The sequence below is a fragment of the Panthera leo genome, chromosome B3 (assembly GCF_018350215.1).
Source record: "Panthera leo isolate Ple1 chromosome B3, P.leo_Ple1_pat1.1, whole genome shotgun sequence".
Taxonomy (NCBI): domain Eukaryota; kingdom Metazoa; phylum Chordata; class Mammalia; order Carnivora; family Felidae; genus Panthera; species Panthera leo.
Genome location: NC_056684.1, coordinates 19407841 through 19427154, shown reverse-complemented (window position 1 = coordinate 19427154; position 19314 = coordinate 19407841). Strand labels below are relative to the sequence as shown.

General features: G+C 52.7%; 1 protein-coding gene across 2 annotated transcripts in view; it reads left to right on the top strand.

Annotated features, from left to right (window-relative positions):
- The window catches only part of PCSK6 (proprotein convertase subtilisin/kexin type 6), a 191033-nt gene that overhangs the window by 169912 nt on the left and 1807 nt on the right, over positions 1 to 19314 (top strand). For both annotated transcript variants that reach the window (XM_042941191.1, XM_042941190.1), the window contains 6 exons: positions 1154 to 1256; positions 2215 to 2411; positions 4139 to 4226; positions 7730 to 7833; positions 13166 to 13295; positions 17887 to 17999. In XM_042941191.1, coding sequence (XP_042797125.1) covers positions 1154 to 1256; positions 2215 to 2411; positions 4139 to 4226; positions 7730 to 7833; positions 13166 to 13295; positions 17887 to 17999 — 735 coding nt within the window. The remainder of the gene's footprint in view (positions 1 to 1153; positions 1257 to 2214; positions 2412 to 4138; positions 4227 to 7729; positions 7834 to 13165; positions 13296 to 17886; positions 18000 to 19314) is intronic.

Genomic DNA, 19314 nt, shown 5'->3' with positions numbered 1-19314 from the left:
TGCCTGCATCCCCATGAAATGCTGGTGGCCAGCAAATCACCTCTTCTTTGCTTCTGAACTCACTCCCCACCCTTTCCAACAACTCAAACCTTACAGAAGGCTTTTTTCTTCTAAAGACTCCAAAGCCTTTGTAATACCCCACCAGGCACCTCCCCACATGGGGCAGTTTTCTGGAACCATTGCCCCGAGTAGGAGGGTGAGGGGCGAGGCGGGCAGGCGGTCCCACCATAGTGCTGGTCTTCAGCATGATGTGGTCACGTCCTTCAGGCCAGGTGAAGGGGACATCTGTGGACCTGCCCCACCCCGGCCTGAGGGCACTAGACATTTCTAACTGGGCTCATCTGTGTGGCCCACCTGCAGGGCAGACCACCTGCAAGAGTGAGGCTTGCTAGAGTCCACTGAGCTCCCTACATTTCTCTCCGACACTTTTCTAACAACACACAGGCCCCCAGAGTCAGAATTTGAGGATGGCAGGGGACTTGGAGGAGAGGGAGGGAAGCAGAAAGGTTTGCAGAGAAAGGCCCAGCCCAAACCAGGCCCACCCAGGGGCAGCCCCACCCAGCTCAGCCCCACCCAGGAACAGCCCAGCCCAGCTCAGCCCCGCCCCGGGACAGCACCATACAGCGGTCCTGGGCTTGCAGATCCATCCTATTCCCACCAGTGCATGTAGTGAATCGTCTCTCCCATCCTTTCCATGATCCTCACTGCTTGGCAGCAGTTTCCCTGATGCCTTTGATGCCCCATATTGCCTTGCTTTGTCCTTCACGTCAGAAATCTAGAGAGATGGCTGGTGCCAGCATCATGACCCTGTTGCAGAGGAATGCCCCGAAGAAGGCACCACCAGCCTCTCTCCTGGTATCTCACAGTGCTCGTCTTTTTGTGGGTCTGGGTCCCCACCTACCGCTGGCTGTTTTCCTTCTCAGGCTGCCCCATTTGAGAGCTAGGCTCAGCTCTCAGCCATAGCCAGATTGCCATGGGGGTGGGCACTCTGTCCAGCTGAGGTCCTGCCGTCCAGCCCCAGCAGATCCACCACTCTCTAGGGAAGCTAATCCCGACCTGCCTAGGCTGTGACAACCTGACTCAGGGTCTGAGGGCACTGCATTTGATTGACAAAGCATCTCTCTGGGTGAAAGGAAATGCTTGTGTCTTTAAGGTGTGTGCCATCCGGAGTGTGGTGACAAAGGCTGTGATGGCCCCAATGCAGACCAGTGCTTGAACTGTGTCCACTTCAGCCTGGGGAGTGCCAAGACCAGCAGGTAATGGGCTGGGACTTCTGATCACATGTCCTGGAGTTCCTCGGCATACCGCTAAGGTGACCCGATTCAAGCTGTCTCAGCCCCCCGCAGCCTAGTACCCTACTTATGAATCAATGTAAAACCCCAAAAAGGAAATCACATTGAGGTTTACTGCTTTGGAATTTTGTACGTATTAGTAACTTCTGGTCCTCATCACAAAGTAATTCATGAAATCAGAAGCTGTGGCATTGTGGTATCTGTGCTTATAAACTGTTTTCTACCCATTTTGTTAAACAAAGATGGGTCAGACTGAGCATCCCAAGACCGACCACTTGGGAACTATAGACAAATGCCATGTTAGAGGCCAGCACTGTTCTGAAAGTCAGCCCTGTGGGCCGCCCCCGGAGAGCTCCCAGCCCCAGGTGTCCAGTCAGTGGTACAACCACACAAGGTGGACATGCGGCCACCAGGGGCCCCAGCAATGGTGCAGCCATGCAGGGCTGCGGGCATGTCTCTCCTGGTGTGCTTGAGCTCCCAGACACAGCCACACGTGCCCTGCACAGTACACAGGCAGCCAGCCTGGTGCCTTTACGCACTGTCCAGTGAGTCTAGTTCTCAAAGGGCACCATCGGTGACCTTCTGGCAGAGTTCAAAATTCCAAAAGTCAAATACCATCATCCAGGTGCCACTGAGACTTTGAAACAAAGGATTCCTGGGTTCTTGTCCAAGTCCTGGATCCTCTCCTGGGTACTTAGGAATCTCTCAGCTGTGTTCACCAGGATGATGGGCATTAATGGTTTAACCTTCACCCCCAGGCCTTGGCTCCCTGAGAGTTTTGCTAAGCTGGGGGTGCAGAGGGGTGGCTGGGATTTGCTCCCCAGCTAGCTATCCTGCCTCAGCAGGACCTGGCGGTGCTGCAGGCTCCAAGGGCCATGCGGGGCTGAGTTGCAAAGGCCCTCTGTGGCTTCTGCTCCCACAGGAAATGCGTGAACACGTGCCCTCCAGGCTACTTTGGGGACACAGCGGCGAGACGCTGTCGCCGGTGCTACAAGGGGTGTGAGACCTGCTCGGGCAGGAGCCCAACCCAGTGCCTGTCCTGCCGCCGTGGGTTCTATCACCATCAGGAGATGAACACCTGTGTGACATTCTGTCCTGCCGGATTTTATGCCGATGAAAGTAAGTGCATGTCTGTGTGCGTAGAAGTGATGAGTCAGTCCCTCCCCCCTCCCCCCACCCCCGCTCGCTCGGGGCTGGGGTCCCTTCTCCCGGGAGAATTTTCCCAGGGAATCCAGCACCAGCTTATGGACTGGGTAGTCAAAATTGGGGGAAATCCCCTCCTCAGAAGAACTGCTGAGCTGAAATCAGGATTCAAGTTTGGGCAGAAGGTTTTCAGTCCTCCAAAAACCCAGAGGAGCCTACTGGCCAGTGTTAATTGGGCCCAGAAGAAACGGGTTAATCTTGGTGGCCCATTTTACAGGTAGTGACCACACCCCTAAGAGGTGGGGGTGCTCTCCTGGTCTTGAGGATGGGGAAACAAAGCTGAGAGGTGGCAAAATGCTCACAGCTAGTAATGGCACAGGTGGAACTTGAACTCAGCAGTGAGTGGGGGTGCTCTCCTGGTCTTGCAGATGGGTGGGGGGGATCTGGGGCTCGTGACCCATGCCAGTGTGTCACCAACTCACCTTGCCCCAGAAGAGACAAAAGACAGGGTCTGGGTTAAATTGATGGAGGATAGTCCTCCAGTTCAAAGAAGCTACTGTTTTGACATTGGCAATTTGCAGGTGGAAGCCTTCCCACAGAGGCCCTTGCCAGGCAGAAGGGTTCATTGTTCCAGCCTGTGATGGCATTAGTGTTCCTCCTATGGAGAAGGAGCCAGGAAATCTTTAAAGACAAATAAAGCCATCGAATAACCAGAATCTCTTTAGAGGAAAAACAAATAGTCTTGCAAGATGTGTTTCACAGCCTTTACAAACACCTGCCCTTGGGCTGCCAGCCAGACCTGCTTTCAGGGTGGAGTTTCCTTCATCCCCACCCTGCTTCCAAGACAAGAATCAGCCACCCTTACTGACCCAGCGTCTCCCCTGAACACCTGCTGCTGCTACGCGTGCACGCGTGCGTGCGTGCGTGTGTGTGTGTCTGAGTGAGTGTGTAATACCACGTGCGGGGCCCTGAGGAGGAGGCACAGAGGGCAGCAAGCAGCCCTTAGTTTCCAGGCACAACGCCAGGTGGCGTTGATGAGATGCCAGAGGGAAAGACCAGATAATAACTTAGGGAAAAGCACATGGGAGTCATGGAGACCCAGCGTTTCCCCAGGAGGTGGGATGGGCATCGTAGATTTATGTCTTGCTGTACGTAACTGCCAAGTTTCAATAAAGTCCCCTGTGAAGGCACCAGCAGGGCTCCCAGGCCTCTTCAGGATCCATCCTGTCACTTTCTTATATATATATATAGACATATACATATGTCTATACGTATATACATATATATATGTACGTATAGACATATATATATGTATATATGTATATGTATGTGTGTATATATATATATATATATATATATATATAAAGACTGGCACCTGATTAATCTCAAGCTTGGTCAGCCAGGAACTGGCTCTAGTCCTTGTTGAAATAAACAGAAGCAGACGATGTCTCCTCTGCCAAGGGCCCACTCCAAAGCCTCGAAATGGTGTAAGGACTTTAATTTACTCCAGAAAGGAGAGGTGAGAGGCCTCTGATCCCACACCTGGGCCTGTCCTGGCTATTTTATCACTCCATCATCCCTCCTGGAAGCTGACACCAGTGACGAGCTATGCCAGCAACCCTGCTTTGAAATGCCAGAGTCCTCTTTGCCCGGATTCGATTCACATCTATTTTTCTCCTTCTCTTCTCCTCATTTTTCTCCAGGTCAGAAAAATTGCCTTAAATGCCACCCAAGCTGTAGGAAGTGTGTTGATGAACCAGAGAAATGTACTGTCTGTAAAGAAGGATTCAGGTAAAACCCTCCCTTCAAAACTGAAGAACGGCAAAGGGTTTATGCTGTTTTTCGTTTTCTTAGTTTACCAAGTTTGGGCAACTTTTTCCGAAAAGCAGAGGCCCAAAGCCTTTCAGGGTGAAGATTCTGAGTCTGTAGAAATCAGAATTCCACTTGGAGATTGATGTTTAAAATAGAAAGTTAGAAGACAGGCAAGGCAAAATCTCTATCCTTTATGCTGCACTGGGGAACTGATAAACACAAGAATCGATGCTACCGTAAAAAGCAGGGCTGGCTGCTGGAAAGGTGAGATTCTAACAGAGCTCCTGTTTTTAGGCACCAGTAACACCACCTACTCCCCCAGCGTCCCTCCTGTCCACGTGAGGGGAGGTGGGGCATTGGGAAGCCCAGCCTCCCTCCTCTCTGTCCTCTGCCTTCTCTCTCTTCTTTTCCAGCTCAGATACCTCCTTCCAGCTCTGGGAGCTTGCTGCCTGGGAATGCTCTTTAGATTCCTGGTGTTCCCTGTCCCACCAAGCTCAGTACACATCTGCTTTAAAAACCTTTTACTGGGTTAAGGATTTTTATTAGAATACTTGGGAATGTTTGTGTAGCCCATTTATTGCAACTAAATTGCATTTAATGCAAAAGCAAATATATATTACCTGTTCCTCTAAGTTACCGTTTAGAGCTTAGGAAACGTTCTATTCGAAACTACCTTCTCTGAATGTTGCCATAGTCTAGGGACTAGAGCCAGGGTCTACATGTTAAGGAAGAAATGGAAGGGTCAGTGAGAGCAGCGCTCCCCCCCCCCCTCCCCCGCAACCCTGCTGCAGTGTGAGCAAGGAAATTCCCAGGATTCTTGTTAAAATGCAGATCCTGGGGGTTCCTGGGTGGCTCAACCAGTTAAGCATCCCACCCTTGATTTCAGCTCAAGTCGTGATCTCACAGTTTGTGACACCGAGCCCTGCATTGGACTCTTCGCCAACAGCTCAGAGCCCGCTTGGGATTCTGTCTCCCTCTCTGCCCCTCCTCCCCAACCCTCTCTCTCACAACTAAATAAAAGCATTTTTTTAAAAATGCAGACCCTGGTCCAGCAGCTCTGGGCAGGCTCCCAAATGATGAGATGCTGCTGGTCCAGGTGAGAACGGCCCGTGCATGGTGAGGTACCAGAGGGTCTGCAGCCCCCCTACCCCACCCCAGCCTCCCTTCCACCCAGTTCCAGCCAGGGCTGGAATTCACCAGTAGAGGTGGAATGCCTTTGGAGTAGGTTGTGATGAAAACCTTTAACAAGCGCTGTTCCAGGTGTTTTCACCAATATTGCCTCATTTAAATCCTCACAGCAATCTGTGACCGTGATATTACTGCTCCCATTTACTCACTGGGGAGAGAAACTGTTTCCCCAGGGAGCGTGATGTCGCTGCTTTCATAAGGTTCCCCTGAGCCCGCCCTTCTCTGCCAGCTCAGAGAGAAGAAGATCAGGAGAGAAGAGGACCCACCGCCCAAGCACCCAGGAGTCTGGGAAAAGAAAAGGAAGCAGGACCCATCAGAGTCACACATCACGCCTGCGGTCATTAAAACCCATTAGGTGGACAAGGCAGGATCAACAGTTAAAGGATGATGTGGTCAAGGAAGTAGGTCCCCAAGGGGAAAGGAGGCATTGAGCTGATGGCCACAGCAGGTGGCCTGGGACGGGCAGCTGTGATGGCACCTTTCACCTGGGCTCCCAAACCCCAGGCTGGTGACTGCAGGTGTCGGGAGCAGGGGGAGGCTCTGTGGTTCCAACTCACTGTAGCCTGTTTCCCACCCCGGAAGCACCGGTGAGTCCCAGGGAGCTGGTTTCTGTGTCGTGTGGGTCCAGTGGGAGAAAGGGGGTCAGCTGCTCAGGTCAGGAATAGTGTCACAGACAGAAAATGCCTGTCAGGCAGAAGCCACACAGCCGGATGCAGCGGTTCCAGCCACGACCAGCATTCAGAGAGACACAAAAAACTCGGAAAACATCGTCAGCCATAATCCACAGAAAGCTTCCTTTTATTGCCCAATATCCTTTTAAGCTGTGGCTTCAAATCATCGCTGTCACGTTAAAGCAGTGAGAGCAGCCGAGCCGCTGACGCGCAGCCATCCATCTCTTTAGGGGGATAAACGCAGGAAGGGTTCGAGGGGGAACATCAGTTATCGAAGACTTGATTTAACTGCCAGTCTCGGTGGCCCCGGAGCCATGATGAGGAGGAGCCCTGGGCGGGCAGCCACCATCGATGAGAAGAGGCTTTCGGACCCACCAACCTCTCCCCACTAAACGCAGGATTCTCTGGATCTTGCAGACACACTTTCCATGTGTCTAGTGGCAGACAGCTTACAACATGTGCCTCCAACGCTGTAATCTTGCACGCGGAAGCAATCACCGTAGCAGACACACCCCTGTATGCCAGATACCATTGAAGTGATTCACTAGTATTTGCTCACTGAGTCCTCAAAACAACCTTACAATGCGGGAGCCGTGATTGTCCCAGCGGACAGGAAAGGAGACAGGTGCAGAGAGGTTAGCCGGCTGGCCTGGGGTCAGGGTTGCACAGCTAGGAAGTGCCAGAGGCAGGATCCTGGAGTGGGCAGTCCAGCCCCAGAGACCACTCTAGAATCCACACACTCGGCTGCATGGGCAAGAGAGGTGAGGGCAGGCGCCCACCAGGTGAGACAGGAAGGCAGGAACCACGTCAGGCAGGGCATGTGAGGCTCCAGGAGTGAATTTTATTTCAAGGTCATTGTGAAGCACCGAAGGTTTCAAGCAAGGCAGAGGCAGCAGTGGGTCCAGCTTTTGGGATCTGTCCTGCCACTGCCACCCCAGCTCACACATCGTAAATGCTAACACTTTGCCGAAGGCTTGGGCCAGCCAGCCTGCCACCAGGGGTAACCTACACCTGCTCCATTTCTCCTCTTGAGGTTTGGTTTTGAGTTTGATTAATGTCAATGAAAAGAAGTCATCACAGCCCAAGAGAGACTGAGAACTTGGCCTCCTGCAACAGGACCAAGTCCACAGGGATCTGAGGATGAAGCCTGGGGCTGCTGGCCACCTGGGCACAGAGGCTTTGCTCCCAGGGCCAGGGCATCCCTTCCTGGGGCCCTCCAGCTGGCTGCAGGACTCCTTTTCCTGCTTTCATTAGCTTGGAACCTCAAGTGACACAAAGAGCAACTTCCTTTGCCTTTCATGAAAGGCGATTAAGGGCAAATCATAATTAAAAAATTTTTTTTTTATGTTTATTTATTTTTGAGAGATAGAGAGGGAGCGTAAGCAGGGGAGGGGCAGAGAGAAGGAGACACAGAGTCCAAAGCAGGCTCCAGGCTCTGAGCTGTCAGCACAGAGCCCGATGAGGGGCTCGAACCCACAAACTGTGAGATCATGACCTGAACCAAAGGACGCTCAACTGACTGAGCCACCCAGGCACCCCAGGGGCAAATCATAATTTGATTAGAATTTTGAAAGAGATATGAAAACATGGCTTTTTTTTTTTTTTTTTTTTTTTTTCCAACAGCTTTGCACGAGGCAGCTGCATTCCAGACTGTGAGCCGGGCACCTACTTTGATTCCGAGCTAATCAAATGTGGGGAGTGCCATCACAGCTGCCAAACCTGCGTGGGTGAGTTCATCGCCTGCAGAGGCATTGGCTTCATGACACCAGACACTTGGAACCTGGGTCACTGACTGTAGGCTAATGGTCTTGAAGCTCAGGAAGGCCCTTGGGGGGGTGGGGTGCGGGGGGAGGGGAGCAAGGGGAGGGAGTGTGGGATTCATGTTTAATGGGGAACAGACTTTCAGTCTGGGAAGATGAAAAAGTTTTGGAGATGGATGGTGGGGGTGGTTGCATGACCGTGTGAATATATATTTTTTTAATTTTTAAAATGTTTATTAATTTTTGAGAGAGAGAGAGACAGACAGAGCGTGAGCAGGGGAAGGGCAAAAAGAGAGGGAGACCCAGAATCTGAAGCAGGCTCCAGGCTCTGAGCTGTCAGCACAGAGCCTGAATCAGGGCTCGAACTCGTGAGCTGAGCCGTGAGATCATGACCTGAGCCAAAGTCGAATGCTTAAACCGACTGAGCCACCCAGGCGCCCCCTGTATTTAATGCCCCTGAACCGGACACTTAAAACTGGTTATACGGTGCATTTTATGTGATGTTCCTTTCATCACAATTTTACAAATTCAAAATAAGGAAAAAACATAAGGCCTCACTTTCCATGAGCAGTCTGGGCTTCCCTGCATTAGAAGTGCAGCCAGGCAGCGGATGCTGTCAGCTGCGTAGGGAAGCTAATCGCTCCCGCAGAAAAGGCACTGCCTGAGACACAAGCTATAAAGATGCAGAGAGACGGGGGCTGATTGTGGTGGTAAAGGGAAGAAGGCGTTTTAAAACACAGCCTTCTTTCTTTGTACCCATCTTTAGTTCACTTCGAACATTTTATTCAAAGAGGAAAGACTTCTATAAACAATTTTATGTGTATTATAATTCCCCACGAAGATGATAGCACAGATGTCTTCCAGGCACAGTTTTTACGCACAACAGCAGAGAATGCGCTCATTTTATTGGGTTTCCGGTGACAGAGTTATTCGCCCTAGACGTTGAAGTGCATTGTGAGTTTGTGGGCTCAGATACATTTCGGGAACAGTCTTCTCCTCTTGACTCACCTTCCCTACCCGGCACCTGACAGGGACAGCACAGCCGTCGCCATATGGCCATGTGAGCCCTGGGTGGCCACGGCTGTGCTTTCCGGGAGTGGACGTGCCAGAGAAAGCAGGGCTGTGGCCAAGGCCGGAGCCCCAAATCCTGCAAGAGATGTGCCTTCCCAGGACACGTCCCTCCTGGGACAAACCCCAAAGGAGTGAGAGCTCGACATTTGGAAGCCTTCTCAGCCGCTGACAGCTGAGCTCTTTTTTCTAGCCATTTGCCCGGTTAATTTTTGCTGTCATTTTTATTCTTTGTTTCTTTGTCTCCTTGTTTAGCCCAGGTTGATTAAGGAGCATCACCGATGTTCCTTATTTAAATTTCATAGCTGCTCAAATCCATAAAATTCGGGAATGTGCCTTTACAACGCTTTAGATTTCAATAATCCAATTTACTTTTCTTTCTCCGCATCCCCAGACTGCCGGTTGGCAAACTGCTAGATGGAGTTGCTCCCTAGTTTTCTCCTCTCAACCCAGTGATTCCTCTGTCACTTCGGGCATGTCACTCTATGAAGTCTGAGGCCATCTGGGGGGTCTTCCTTCCTCCATGTGCCTGCCTGCCTGGGTTCTTTCTAGGCTCCTGAGATGCATGCATCCACTCCCTGGCAGCTGCTGGGGAGAGGACCCCGTTTCTCTGCTCTGAGTTGCCTGGAGGATTTTTTGTTCCATGTCAAAAGTGAGTCTGTGTCGGAAATAGCTGTTCTCAGCTGCCAGCTCCCCACGCCCTTGAGGCCCAGGCCCACCTCGCCTTCCCATCCCTGCTCCCACTCAGTGGTTGCTGCTGCTCCTCTCCTGGATGTGGGCCTGGGCATAGTCATGGGCAGGGTTGTGGTCAGGCACAAGTGCAGGGTGAGGCACGGTGGCCTCTGTCCCCACCCTGGGCTGGCAGTGCCCCAGGGCATTTGATGGGCCACTGGATGGGAACAAACCTCTTGCCCATTCCCAGTCCAGACACCCAGAGTCTTGGCACAGAGGCATGTGACCCCTGGGGGTTGCCCAACTGCTGTGGGTTGGTGCAGGGGACCTGTGGGACAGGGAGGTGCCTGGCTGAACTTGTCCCCGGCTGGGACATGACACATTGGTCAGCACTGGGCAGCTGGTAGAACATATGTGAGACGAGTTGAGGGGTGGTGCCCCAGGTCCCCGTGAGAGTCGGCCCTCACCCACTGTAGCCTCCTCAGGCCTCTAACTAACGGAGAGAGGCTCGAAATGGCAGATAAAAAGCACCATGACAGCTGGAGAGAGAGATTGCAGAAGCAAGAAAAGCACTTTATATCTTAGTACCCTTAATGGCACATTTCTCCTGCATTTTGAACAAGGACTCCGTGTGTTCACTTTGTAGTAGGGCCCCACACGTGACGGATTGGGTCCTGTATAAGCAAACCCCATTTTGCTCTTATTGTTATGATCTGTGGGTGCTTTTCAAGCATCTGAGGCCTGCAAAGAATGGTGACTTAATGGGATCCTTAAGAGACTTCGGGTTATAAAGTTCATAGTTTGTGGTAATTGTGAAAATAGTTTGTCCTGAAAATGTGTGTTTAACCAGCTTCTTTTATTGCAGCAAAATATCCATAACATAAAATTTACCATCTTAACCATTTTTAAGTGAACACTTCAGTGGCATTAAGTACAGTCACATTGTACCTCACCACCATCCGTCTCCAGAACTTTCCCATCTAACCCAGCTGGGTGTTTCATCAGCTTTGAAGTTTAGCAAATTGGACATTAAACTAAGTACACTTGACCCTTGAACAATATGGGTTTGAACTGCACGGGTCCATTTGTACGTTGATTTTTTTTCAATACATACAGTACAGTAAATATACTTTGTCTTCTTTATGACTTTCTTAACATTTTCTTTTCTCTAGCTGACTTTATGGTAAGAATATACAAAATGTATGTTGACTGAGTGTTTGTGTTATCAGAAAGGCTTCTGGGGATGTCTGGGTGGCTCAGTTGGGTAAGCATCCTACTCTTGATTTCAGCTCAGGTCATGAGCTTTTGGTTTGTGAGATTGAGCCCCGCATTGGGCTCTGTGCGGAATGTGGAGCGTGCTTAAGACTCTCTCCCTTTCCCTCTGCCCCTTCCTAACTTATGTGCATGCACATACACGCATGTGCGTTCTCTCTCTCTCTCTCTCTCTCTCTCTCTCTCTCTCAAAAAAATAAAATAAAATAAAAAAGAGGGGCTCCTGGGTGGCTCAGTCAGTTGGGCATCCAACTTCAGCTCAGGTCATGATCTCACAGTCCGTGGGTTCGAGCCCCGCATCGAGCTCTGTGCTGACAGCTCAGAGCCTGGAGCCTGCTTGGGATTCTGTGTCTCCCTCTCTCTGTGCCCCTCCCCTGCTCATGCTCTGTCTCTCTCTGTCTCAAAAATAAACAAAAACATTTAAAAAATTTAAAAAAAAAAGAAAAAGAAAGACTTCTGGTCAATAGTAGACTACTAGTAGTTAAGTTTTAGGAGAATCAAAATCCACATTTGGGGGAATGTGGATTTTCAACTTCGTGGGAGATTGGCACCCCAACCCCTATGTTCGTCAAGGGTCAAGTGTACAAATATGAATGAGTGTTCTTTTGCACCACAGAAATTCTTCAGGCATTAAGGATTCTAATGGCTGAGACAGAACAATGTGGGTAACAGGGTTCAACAGAGGAGGCCCAAGGGGGACAGCCACAAGGACCACACAGCTCTGGAGGCCCAGGGCCTTCCAAGGGCCAAATGGCCAATGCCAGATGCTCCCTGGAGATACATGATGGAGGGGTGGCCAAAGCACAAGACCAGTCTTCCATCTGGAATGACATAAACTGGGCAGGAACCCTACATGTTTGTGGGGCATTGCAGCGAAGGAAAGAGGACATCCCATGTGGAGACTACAAGTGGGTGGGCCGTTGCTCACAATGGAGGTCCAGTGACCCCAAAGGGTTCCTGCTTCTGCCTCCCACTCACAATCCTGAATGAGCTCAGAATTTCCTCCCAGGTTGCAAGCTGTGGTTCTGAGAGATGGAACCAGCTACCAGAGCACCAAGCCTTGGGGCTGGTGGAACCACCCTGCATACCCCTGTCTTCAAGGGGGTCTTCCCTTGACAAGGCCAAGAGGCCCCCTCTTAGTCCAGATGCTACTCCGGGAAGAGGGCCAGATATTACTGCTTTAGCTGCCAGGCCTCCATCTAAGACCACAGTGAAATTAAAGGAAGATGTTTAACAAGGGACTGTGATCACCATAAGCATCTGAGATGACTTCTTTCCCGTGTTCAACCCCCTAAGCTATCAGCCAGGGGCCACCTCTCTGCCTCTCTCTGATGTCCCATCAGGTGCTCCTCAGGGACATTTGGCACAGAGTAGGCTCCAGCCTGCTTGACATTCAGTGGATGAATGAACAAATGGACAGGCAGACAGGCAGACACATGGACAGGTGGAGAGGTGAACAGCACTCTTTCTTCGTTCTAGACCAAAGTTTGCTGCAGGCTGATGAGTCCAAGCTGAGCTGAATATTCTCCCTCCTGACTCTTGGTCCTTCATTCTGAGCTTTTGTCTCTTCAGGCCTCCATCCCCCACTCTATAAGCCCTTAGTTGTTTGTTCTCTGTGGTTGAAAATGTCCTGGTTGTCCACACCAAATACCTGTCAACACCATCCCCTGAAAATCTCTTCCTTCACTTTTCCCACATCTTACATGCTGTTCTGTCCAAAAGAAATACGCAAGCCACAAATGGGAGCCGCTGAACCAATTTTAAATTTCCTAGAGAAACAGGCAAAAATAAGTATAATAACATCTTATTTAACCCACTGTGTCTAAAATACCATCATCTCAACATATAATCAACCTTGAAAAATGAACAAGGACTTTCTTATTCTGTTTTTATGCGAAGTGTTTGGAATCCAGTGTGTCTGCATTTTGCACTTGCAGTATGTCTCAGTTTGGTCCAGCCACATTTCAAGCACTCCAAGCCACACGTGGCTACCTCTAGCAAAAAGAAGTGGGACCAAGGCTTGTTGGCAAGGAAGCATTTGGAATGGGGGCCATCAAACACGGCACGGGCAGTGGGAGGTGTGCTGGGCCTGGCTCATGCCTCCATGTCCCTCCCTGGGTGCAGGGAGGCCCGGTGCAGACACAGGGTGGGCACTTGGGAAACCTGGCTGTGGTGGTGGACAGGGGCATCCAAACAAGACCCCAGATCCCCAGGGCACCGCAGCAGACCTGGAACATGGTAATGGGCAGGCATCCCTGACATCTGCTTCTGTCCCTGCACTCCTCAGGGCCCAGCAGAGAAGAATGTATTCACTGTGCAGCAAACTTCCACTTCCAAGACTGGAAATGTGTGCCAGCCTGTGGTGAAGGTTTCTACCCAGAGGAGATGCCAGGCTTGCCCCACAAAGTGTGCCGAAGGTACGCAATTCTTTCAGTCTTCCTGGCTCAGACCAAGATTGCTAGGGAATGGCGTTGCCTGGGGCAGCAAGGGAGGAGCCGGAGGGCCAAGTCTGGTGGCCTCTTCCCTGGGCCTGGGGGAGGGTGCCACATCACACAGCTGCAGAGGGTGCGGGAGCTACGGTGGGGGTGCCAGACCCCATTTACAGAGGAGGGACCTCCTGTGGTTGGGGATTGCCAAGGTCACAAGTTCGTTGGTGGCTTTCATTCCTTGGTTCATTTAACAAGTGTCTGTTGTGTGCCAGGCACTCTAGCTGGGAGGGGGCAGGAAGCAGGATAACAAGGTGTCTGCCTGGCGGTACTCACATCACCACAGCAGACTCCATGGGAGCAACTCCCTGCTGCAGCCCAAGATGCACCCATGCTGGTAGTAACGAAGGAATCCATGTGTTGGGGATTTCTTTCATTTTAAATTAGAGAAAATTTAGGTCCAGACAATGTCCTCATTCTAAAACCACTTGCCATGCAGTCAATGAACATATACTGTAACCCTTCTCATTCTCCTTGTGTGTCTGCACGGTGTGCCATTCTTATTTGGTGCCTTCCAACCCAGTCTGGTTCTTTCTCTTTGTCATTGGACATGGGCAATGAAAGAAGTTTGCTTGGGTATCCTCTTGTCTTGCTGCTGAATAGTTACTGCCTTACACCAGGACTTCATAACCTAGATCCCAGGACAGGCAGGGCAGCCGATAATGAGGTGTTGCAAGGTGGCCTTGCTGATAATGATGGTGGGGATGGGGGAGGGGCCTCCTTCTGAAACAGCCTCAAAACAAGGGAGCCCTGGGGGACCCTGTTAGAGCAGCCCTGTCTTCCAGGTCACAGCTGAGCCCACATTGGGGTTGCCTCCGCAGTCTGTGTTTGAACACTGCTCTGGGTTCTAATCTGTCCTCACAAAACCAGAAAATCCCACAGTTGCCTGAGAGAGACCACCAAATCCTTGCACTTTTTTGACTCACAAAAGAAGGTCCCCACAGGGGGTTATGTATCTGTACAGGCATCAGCCCCCTCTTTTGAGCTGATTTGAAACAGGAAACTTGGCACCAGCCTTGTTGAGTTCTGTGGGGCCCTCGGATGGGTGTCTGAAGTAAGTGTTTCATTTGTACCAGCCCATTGGTTCAAGGGTAATTACACTAAGTACAGCAGCCAGGGAGCACATGGAATTAAACAGTGATACTCTCTTTTATTTAATGGTTATTGTTATTTATTTATTTTTTTGAGAGAGAGAGAGAGTGTGTGTGAGTGGGGGAGGGGCAGAGAGAGAGGGAGACACAGAATCTGAAGCAGGTTCCAGGCTCTGAACCGTCAGCACAGAGCCCGACACAGGGCTTGAACTCACCAACTGCAAGATCATGACCTGAGCCAAAGTCAGACACTTAACTGACTGAGCCACCCAGACACCCCAGTGATAATCACTTTTGTTTGTCAGATGCCCAGGATCCCACAGGATGCTGGGCATCCCCATGAGTGTGGTAACCAGCCCCCCTGGTTTTTCTGGTAACCCAGAAAATATGGTGTCCCAAGCCCAGGAAGCAAGAGGTAGGCAGCCCCCTAAGCCCCTTCTCAACAGTGGGGGACAGCATCTTCCTGGGTGCTCACCTCCACAGGAGGGGAAGCTTCCAGTCCAGTGCTAGGGCTCCCACAGCAGATCTTGGAGATATACCCCTAGGAGGAGCCCTGCATAAGGCGTTGAGGTGGTGAAATGCCAGCCCTTCAGGAAGCTTCTGTCTTCCGAGTGCCCTGGCTCTGAAGACCCCTTTGATGTGGATCCCTCCTGAAGGAAGAATAGTCTTGGTCTGCTTGGTTATGCAGGGCCTCTCCCCACTCAGGCCAGCAGCTTTTAGGGTTTGGCTTCCTCCAGGCCCCAGGATGCTGAGAGGCGCTGTGGCTGGCCCCTGCTGGTAGGCCTGGGGCAGCTCTGGGCCACACAGCCAGATGGGCGGGGGGGTGGGGGGGGCTTATGTGGAAAAGCCAGCCTAGAACATAGGCCTGCTGTGTTGGCAACCAGGATGCCAGGAAGACCAGTGAACCTGAGGCCCAAAGTGGAGAACAGTCCATGGTAAGGATCTCAAAAGAGGCCCTGGACACCCCCAAGGCTTAGTAAGAGAACCCAGAAGAGCGAGCAAGGACCTCTCTGGAGAGCAATTCAGTGGGGTACTTGCCTGAGGGGTAGCTAGCCCCTCAGACCCCCAGTCTTCCCCACTGTTCTCCGCTCCCTTGGCCCCTCCTGGGTGCTCAGGGGGGCAGAGACTTCAGGCATTTCTTCTGCTGTATCCTGTGCCCACACTGGAGGATGACAAGACTTGCTGTCTGACTCTTGCCTGGAACAGCCTGAAGGCAAAAGGAAGGCGAGGACACGTGGCCCGTGCAATAGAGCACGGAAAAGGGGCTGCAGTGCACATGCCTGTCCTTCCAGAGTCTGGCAGGGCAAAATTGCCATGGTGTTTTGTGGGGAAGTGGGTGCCATAGAAAGTGACAGAACCAGAGGTGTTGTGAAAGCCCCCTGCTTGAGAGGGCTACCTGCTGGGCAGGTAATCCTGACAGAGAGGAGTCAAGAGGGTCTTTCAGAGAAGAAGGGACCTCAAGGCAGCTGGGGGTGGGGGTGCGGTGTTCCCAGGGTGATGGGGGGCATCATCCTTCCCTGGGGGCAGCGTCATGCTGGATTCTCTCCCTGAGCTGGGGCCTCCAGATCTAAGCCCCGGCCCAGCTGACTCCTTGACCTGGGCCTTGTGACACCCTGAGCAGGAAGCAGGTCGGAGCCTGCCCAGGATTCCACCTGCAGACCTGGGAGATGGTGAATGAGGCTGTTCTAAGCTGCTGGGTTTGTAGTAGCTTGTTACACAGCCATAGAAAACTGACTCACCTTCAGTGCCACTGGGGGCTGGCAGGGAGACCCCTGACGTGGCCAGCTTATATCTGGAGAAGGTAAGCCATGAGCAGGTGGCCCTCCACCTTAGCACGCTCCACCCATGGTTTCATTGAAGCAGCCCTCAGCCAGGGCCTGGGAAAGCTGGCCCAGGGCCTTTGAAGCATCTTCATGAAACAGGCTAGGCCCTAGTTCCGGTCCCACAGGGGTGGTCTGTATAAGAAGCCAAGGGTCCCCAGGGGAAGTCATCCCTTGTGCTGTGGCGTCAAGGGTCTGTGGCTGGGCCACCAGAAGGTGCAGCAGGACAGAGTCCAGACCTTAGTGGCTTCTCCAGAGTGCACAGAAACAGGGTCCCACATGGCAGGGCCCACTCTCCCCTCCAGGTTGTAGGGCAGGGAGGTGTGGGGGGGGGGGAGGGGGCAAGCTCTTGCTACAGGAGGAGGAAGTCAGAAGAGCAAGTTTGCCTGTGGGATTTACACATTTATAAATATAGACTACGGGCCTGAACTCCAGTCTGGGGGCATCCTGCACTGGAAGAGCAGGCTGAGGGCATGACCCACCATGGCTCCATGTAGTCAGAATCGATGGTGAAATGAGAACCCAGCGGATGGCTGCTTTGGAAAGAGGCCTATAGGAGCCTTTGTTGATAGCATCTAGTCCCTGACTGGGAGGGTGGCATCTGTCCTAAGCAAAGAACTGGCCACGCAGGGCAGATGCAGGAGCCATCTGAGCCAGGCTCCTGCGTCGGATGCCCCACCCACCCTGCCTGAGCTCCACTTCTGGGGCCTGTTCCACCTGCAGCTGGCATCCGTGGGGAAGCCGGGTGGCAGACTGGAGCACTGGGAGACCCACTCACCAAAGTGGCCCCAGAAAAGGTGGCAGGTGCAGCCCCAGTCCGCACGTGGTCCGGAGGAGGTGAGGTGAACATTCAAGCCCCAGGGACGGGTTGGCAAGCTCTTTCTATAGAGGGCCCCGTGGTGAGTAGTTTGGGCTTGGCTGGCCACATGGTCTCTGTCCCAGCTACTCAGTCCTGCCGCTGTGAAAGCAGCCACAGATGATACATAGATGAGCAGTAACTGCCTTCCAGTAAAACTGCTGGATGTGGCTTGAGGGCCACGGTGTACCAACCCTCCCCTGAGGTCACGGTACTCTGCATTAGAAAGAGCCCTGGGTCCCATCTCAAGGCAAGAACTGGAAGATCCTCACCTTGCCTGCCTGCCCTGGAGGGAGGCTGGCATCACTGGAAAGAAAACTCAGCCTCATGGGCAACAGCAGTCCCCAGGCCAGCTCCAGGGTCGCTTTGCCACGCTCCTGTCCCTGCATCCCAACCTGTAGCCATCAGAGCTGGGCAGCTGCCCAAGGGTGCATGTGCTGATGCCACTTGAGGAGCCACCTGGTGGCAGGGGGCACAGTATCCAAGAAGGTGTCCAGGTGAGCCACAGGGAGTCTCAGAGACCTGGGCCTGTCTGCCACTCCAGGCATGCTCCTGACGACTTCACCCTCCCAGGGCGATAGTGCAGTCAGACAGGAGGTAGGATGTACAGATGCTTGGCTGGGGTTTCAGGCCATCATGGTGGCCACAGCTTCAGGCAGAGACAGTGCAAGAGGGTAGGGGGGCTCCAGGAGGGGGCTCCTGGAGTGGCTGGGCCCCTTCCCCAAGCAGCAGCATGAACCCATGTCCTCCCACAGGTGTGACGAGAGCTGCCTGAGCTGTGAAGGCTCCAGCAGGAACTGTAGCAGGTGTAAGACGGGCTTCACGCTGCTGGGGACCACGTGCATCACCAACCATACGTGCAGCAACGGTGAGCACCAGTGAGGGAATGGGGGGACGTGAGTTACCCTTGGGGCTGCCCTTGGAGGAGCTCAGCTCGCTGAGCTGAGAAGAAGAGAAGGAGAAGAGGCAGGAACAGTAGCCCTTCTGAATGGGTATGCTGGCCCCAGTATCAGGGATGCCTCATAGCCTCCTACTGTCCCTTTGGGCCCCTCACATTGACCAGGGAGGCATCCTGGCCACCAAGCTACTGCCGGTCCATTTGCCGAGTGACTCTTAAAGCTGATTTTGTTCTGGTACCGTTCCCACTCTTGTGCCATAAGCCCGGTGGCCTGGGTGCGGTGAGTCCTGTTAGAAGAGGCCTGACCTTGGGGGTCAAAGCCAGGAGGCCTGGAGGGTGTCAGCCTCAGAGCCCAGAGTCGGGGCCCCCCAGGTCCCACAGGGAAGCCCCACATCTGCTGTGGGAGAGCCCTGGATCTCTAGGCCCACTGGAGACCAGAATGAGCTGTGAAGACAGGAACTCTGAGGGAGACCAAAGACCAGCTTGGGGTTCCAGGCAGAGGGCTCTGGCCCGGGGACCTGGTGCAGGAGTAGTGAGCCAGAAGACTCCATGCTCAACGAGCCACCAGGAGGAGCATCGCAGGCCAGCTCTGGGCACCTCAAACCGGAGTGTGGGGGAGAAAGCTGGTGGTCCCACAGCATCCCTGGGCTTGGAGCTGTAACTGGCCCTGCCATGGCAGAGCACAAACCAGCATGTCCTACACACTTTAGTGTGGCCTCCTTGCCTTGGTGTTTGGTCTTTTTTTGTTTTGTCTTTTTGTTTTTTCTTTTTGGTTTGCAGAATTGCGTGCTTTCGGAGTAGGAAGCTCCCTCTTTAGGATGTCACCTACTCAGGTTATAGATACAGCCCAAGAAAGTGGGGTAGTCTCAGGAGGGGCTCCCAGGTCCCATCAAGGACGAGGCCTCTTCAAAAACTCAGCAGCCAGCTGGGATGGGTCGGTCTCCATCCCTCCTCCCCTCCCCCTTTCCATTCGCCTTGATGACTCTCTCCCTCCCATCCCAATCAGTTTGGGGAGCCCCCTGGACACAAGAGCAGCTGCCAGACAGGACACAGCCACAGGACACAGGCCTGTCCCAGGCCTGCCCTCCTACCCCAGCCCCACCCCCCAGAGTCTTCCTACGAAGTCCTGCACCACCACAGTTGTCTGGGAAGATAGATGCACAGGAGCACTGAGACCTGGCTGGTACAGCTGGCTTCATCCTCCACCCTGCCTCAGTTTCCCCCCATCCCCTGTATCCAGCATGAGCCCCTGCATGCTAGGTGCCACTTCTTTTTTTTTTTTTTT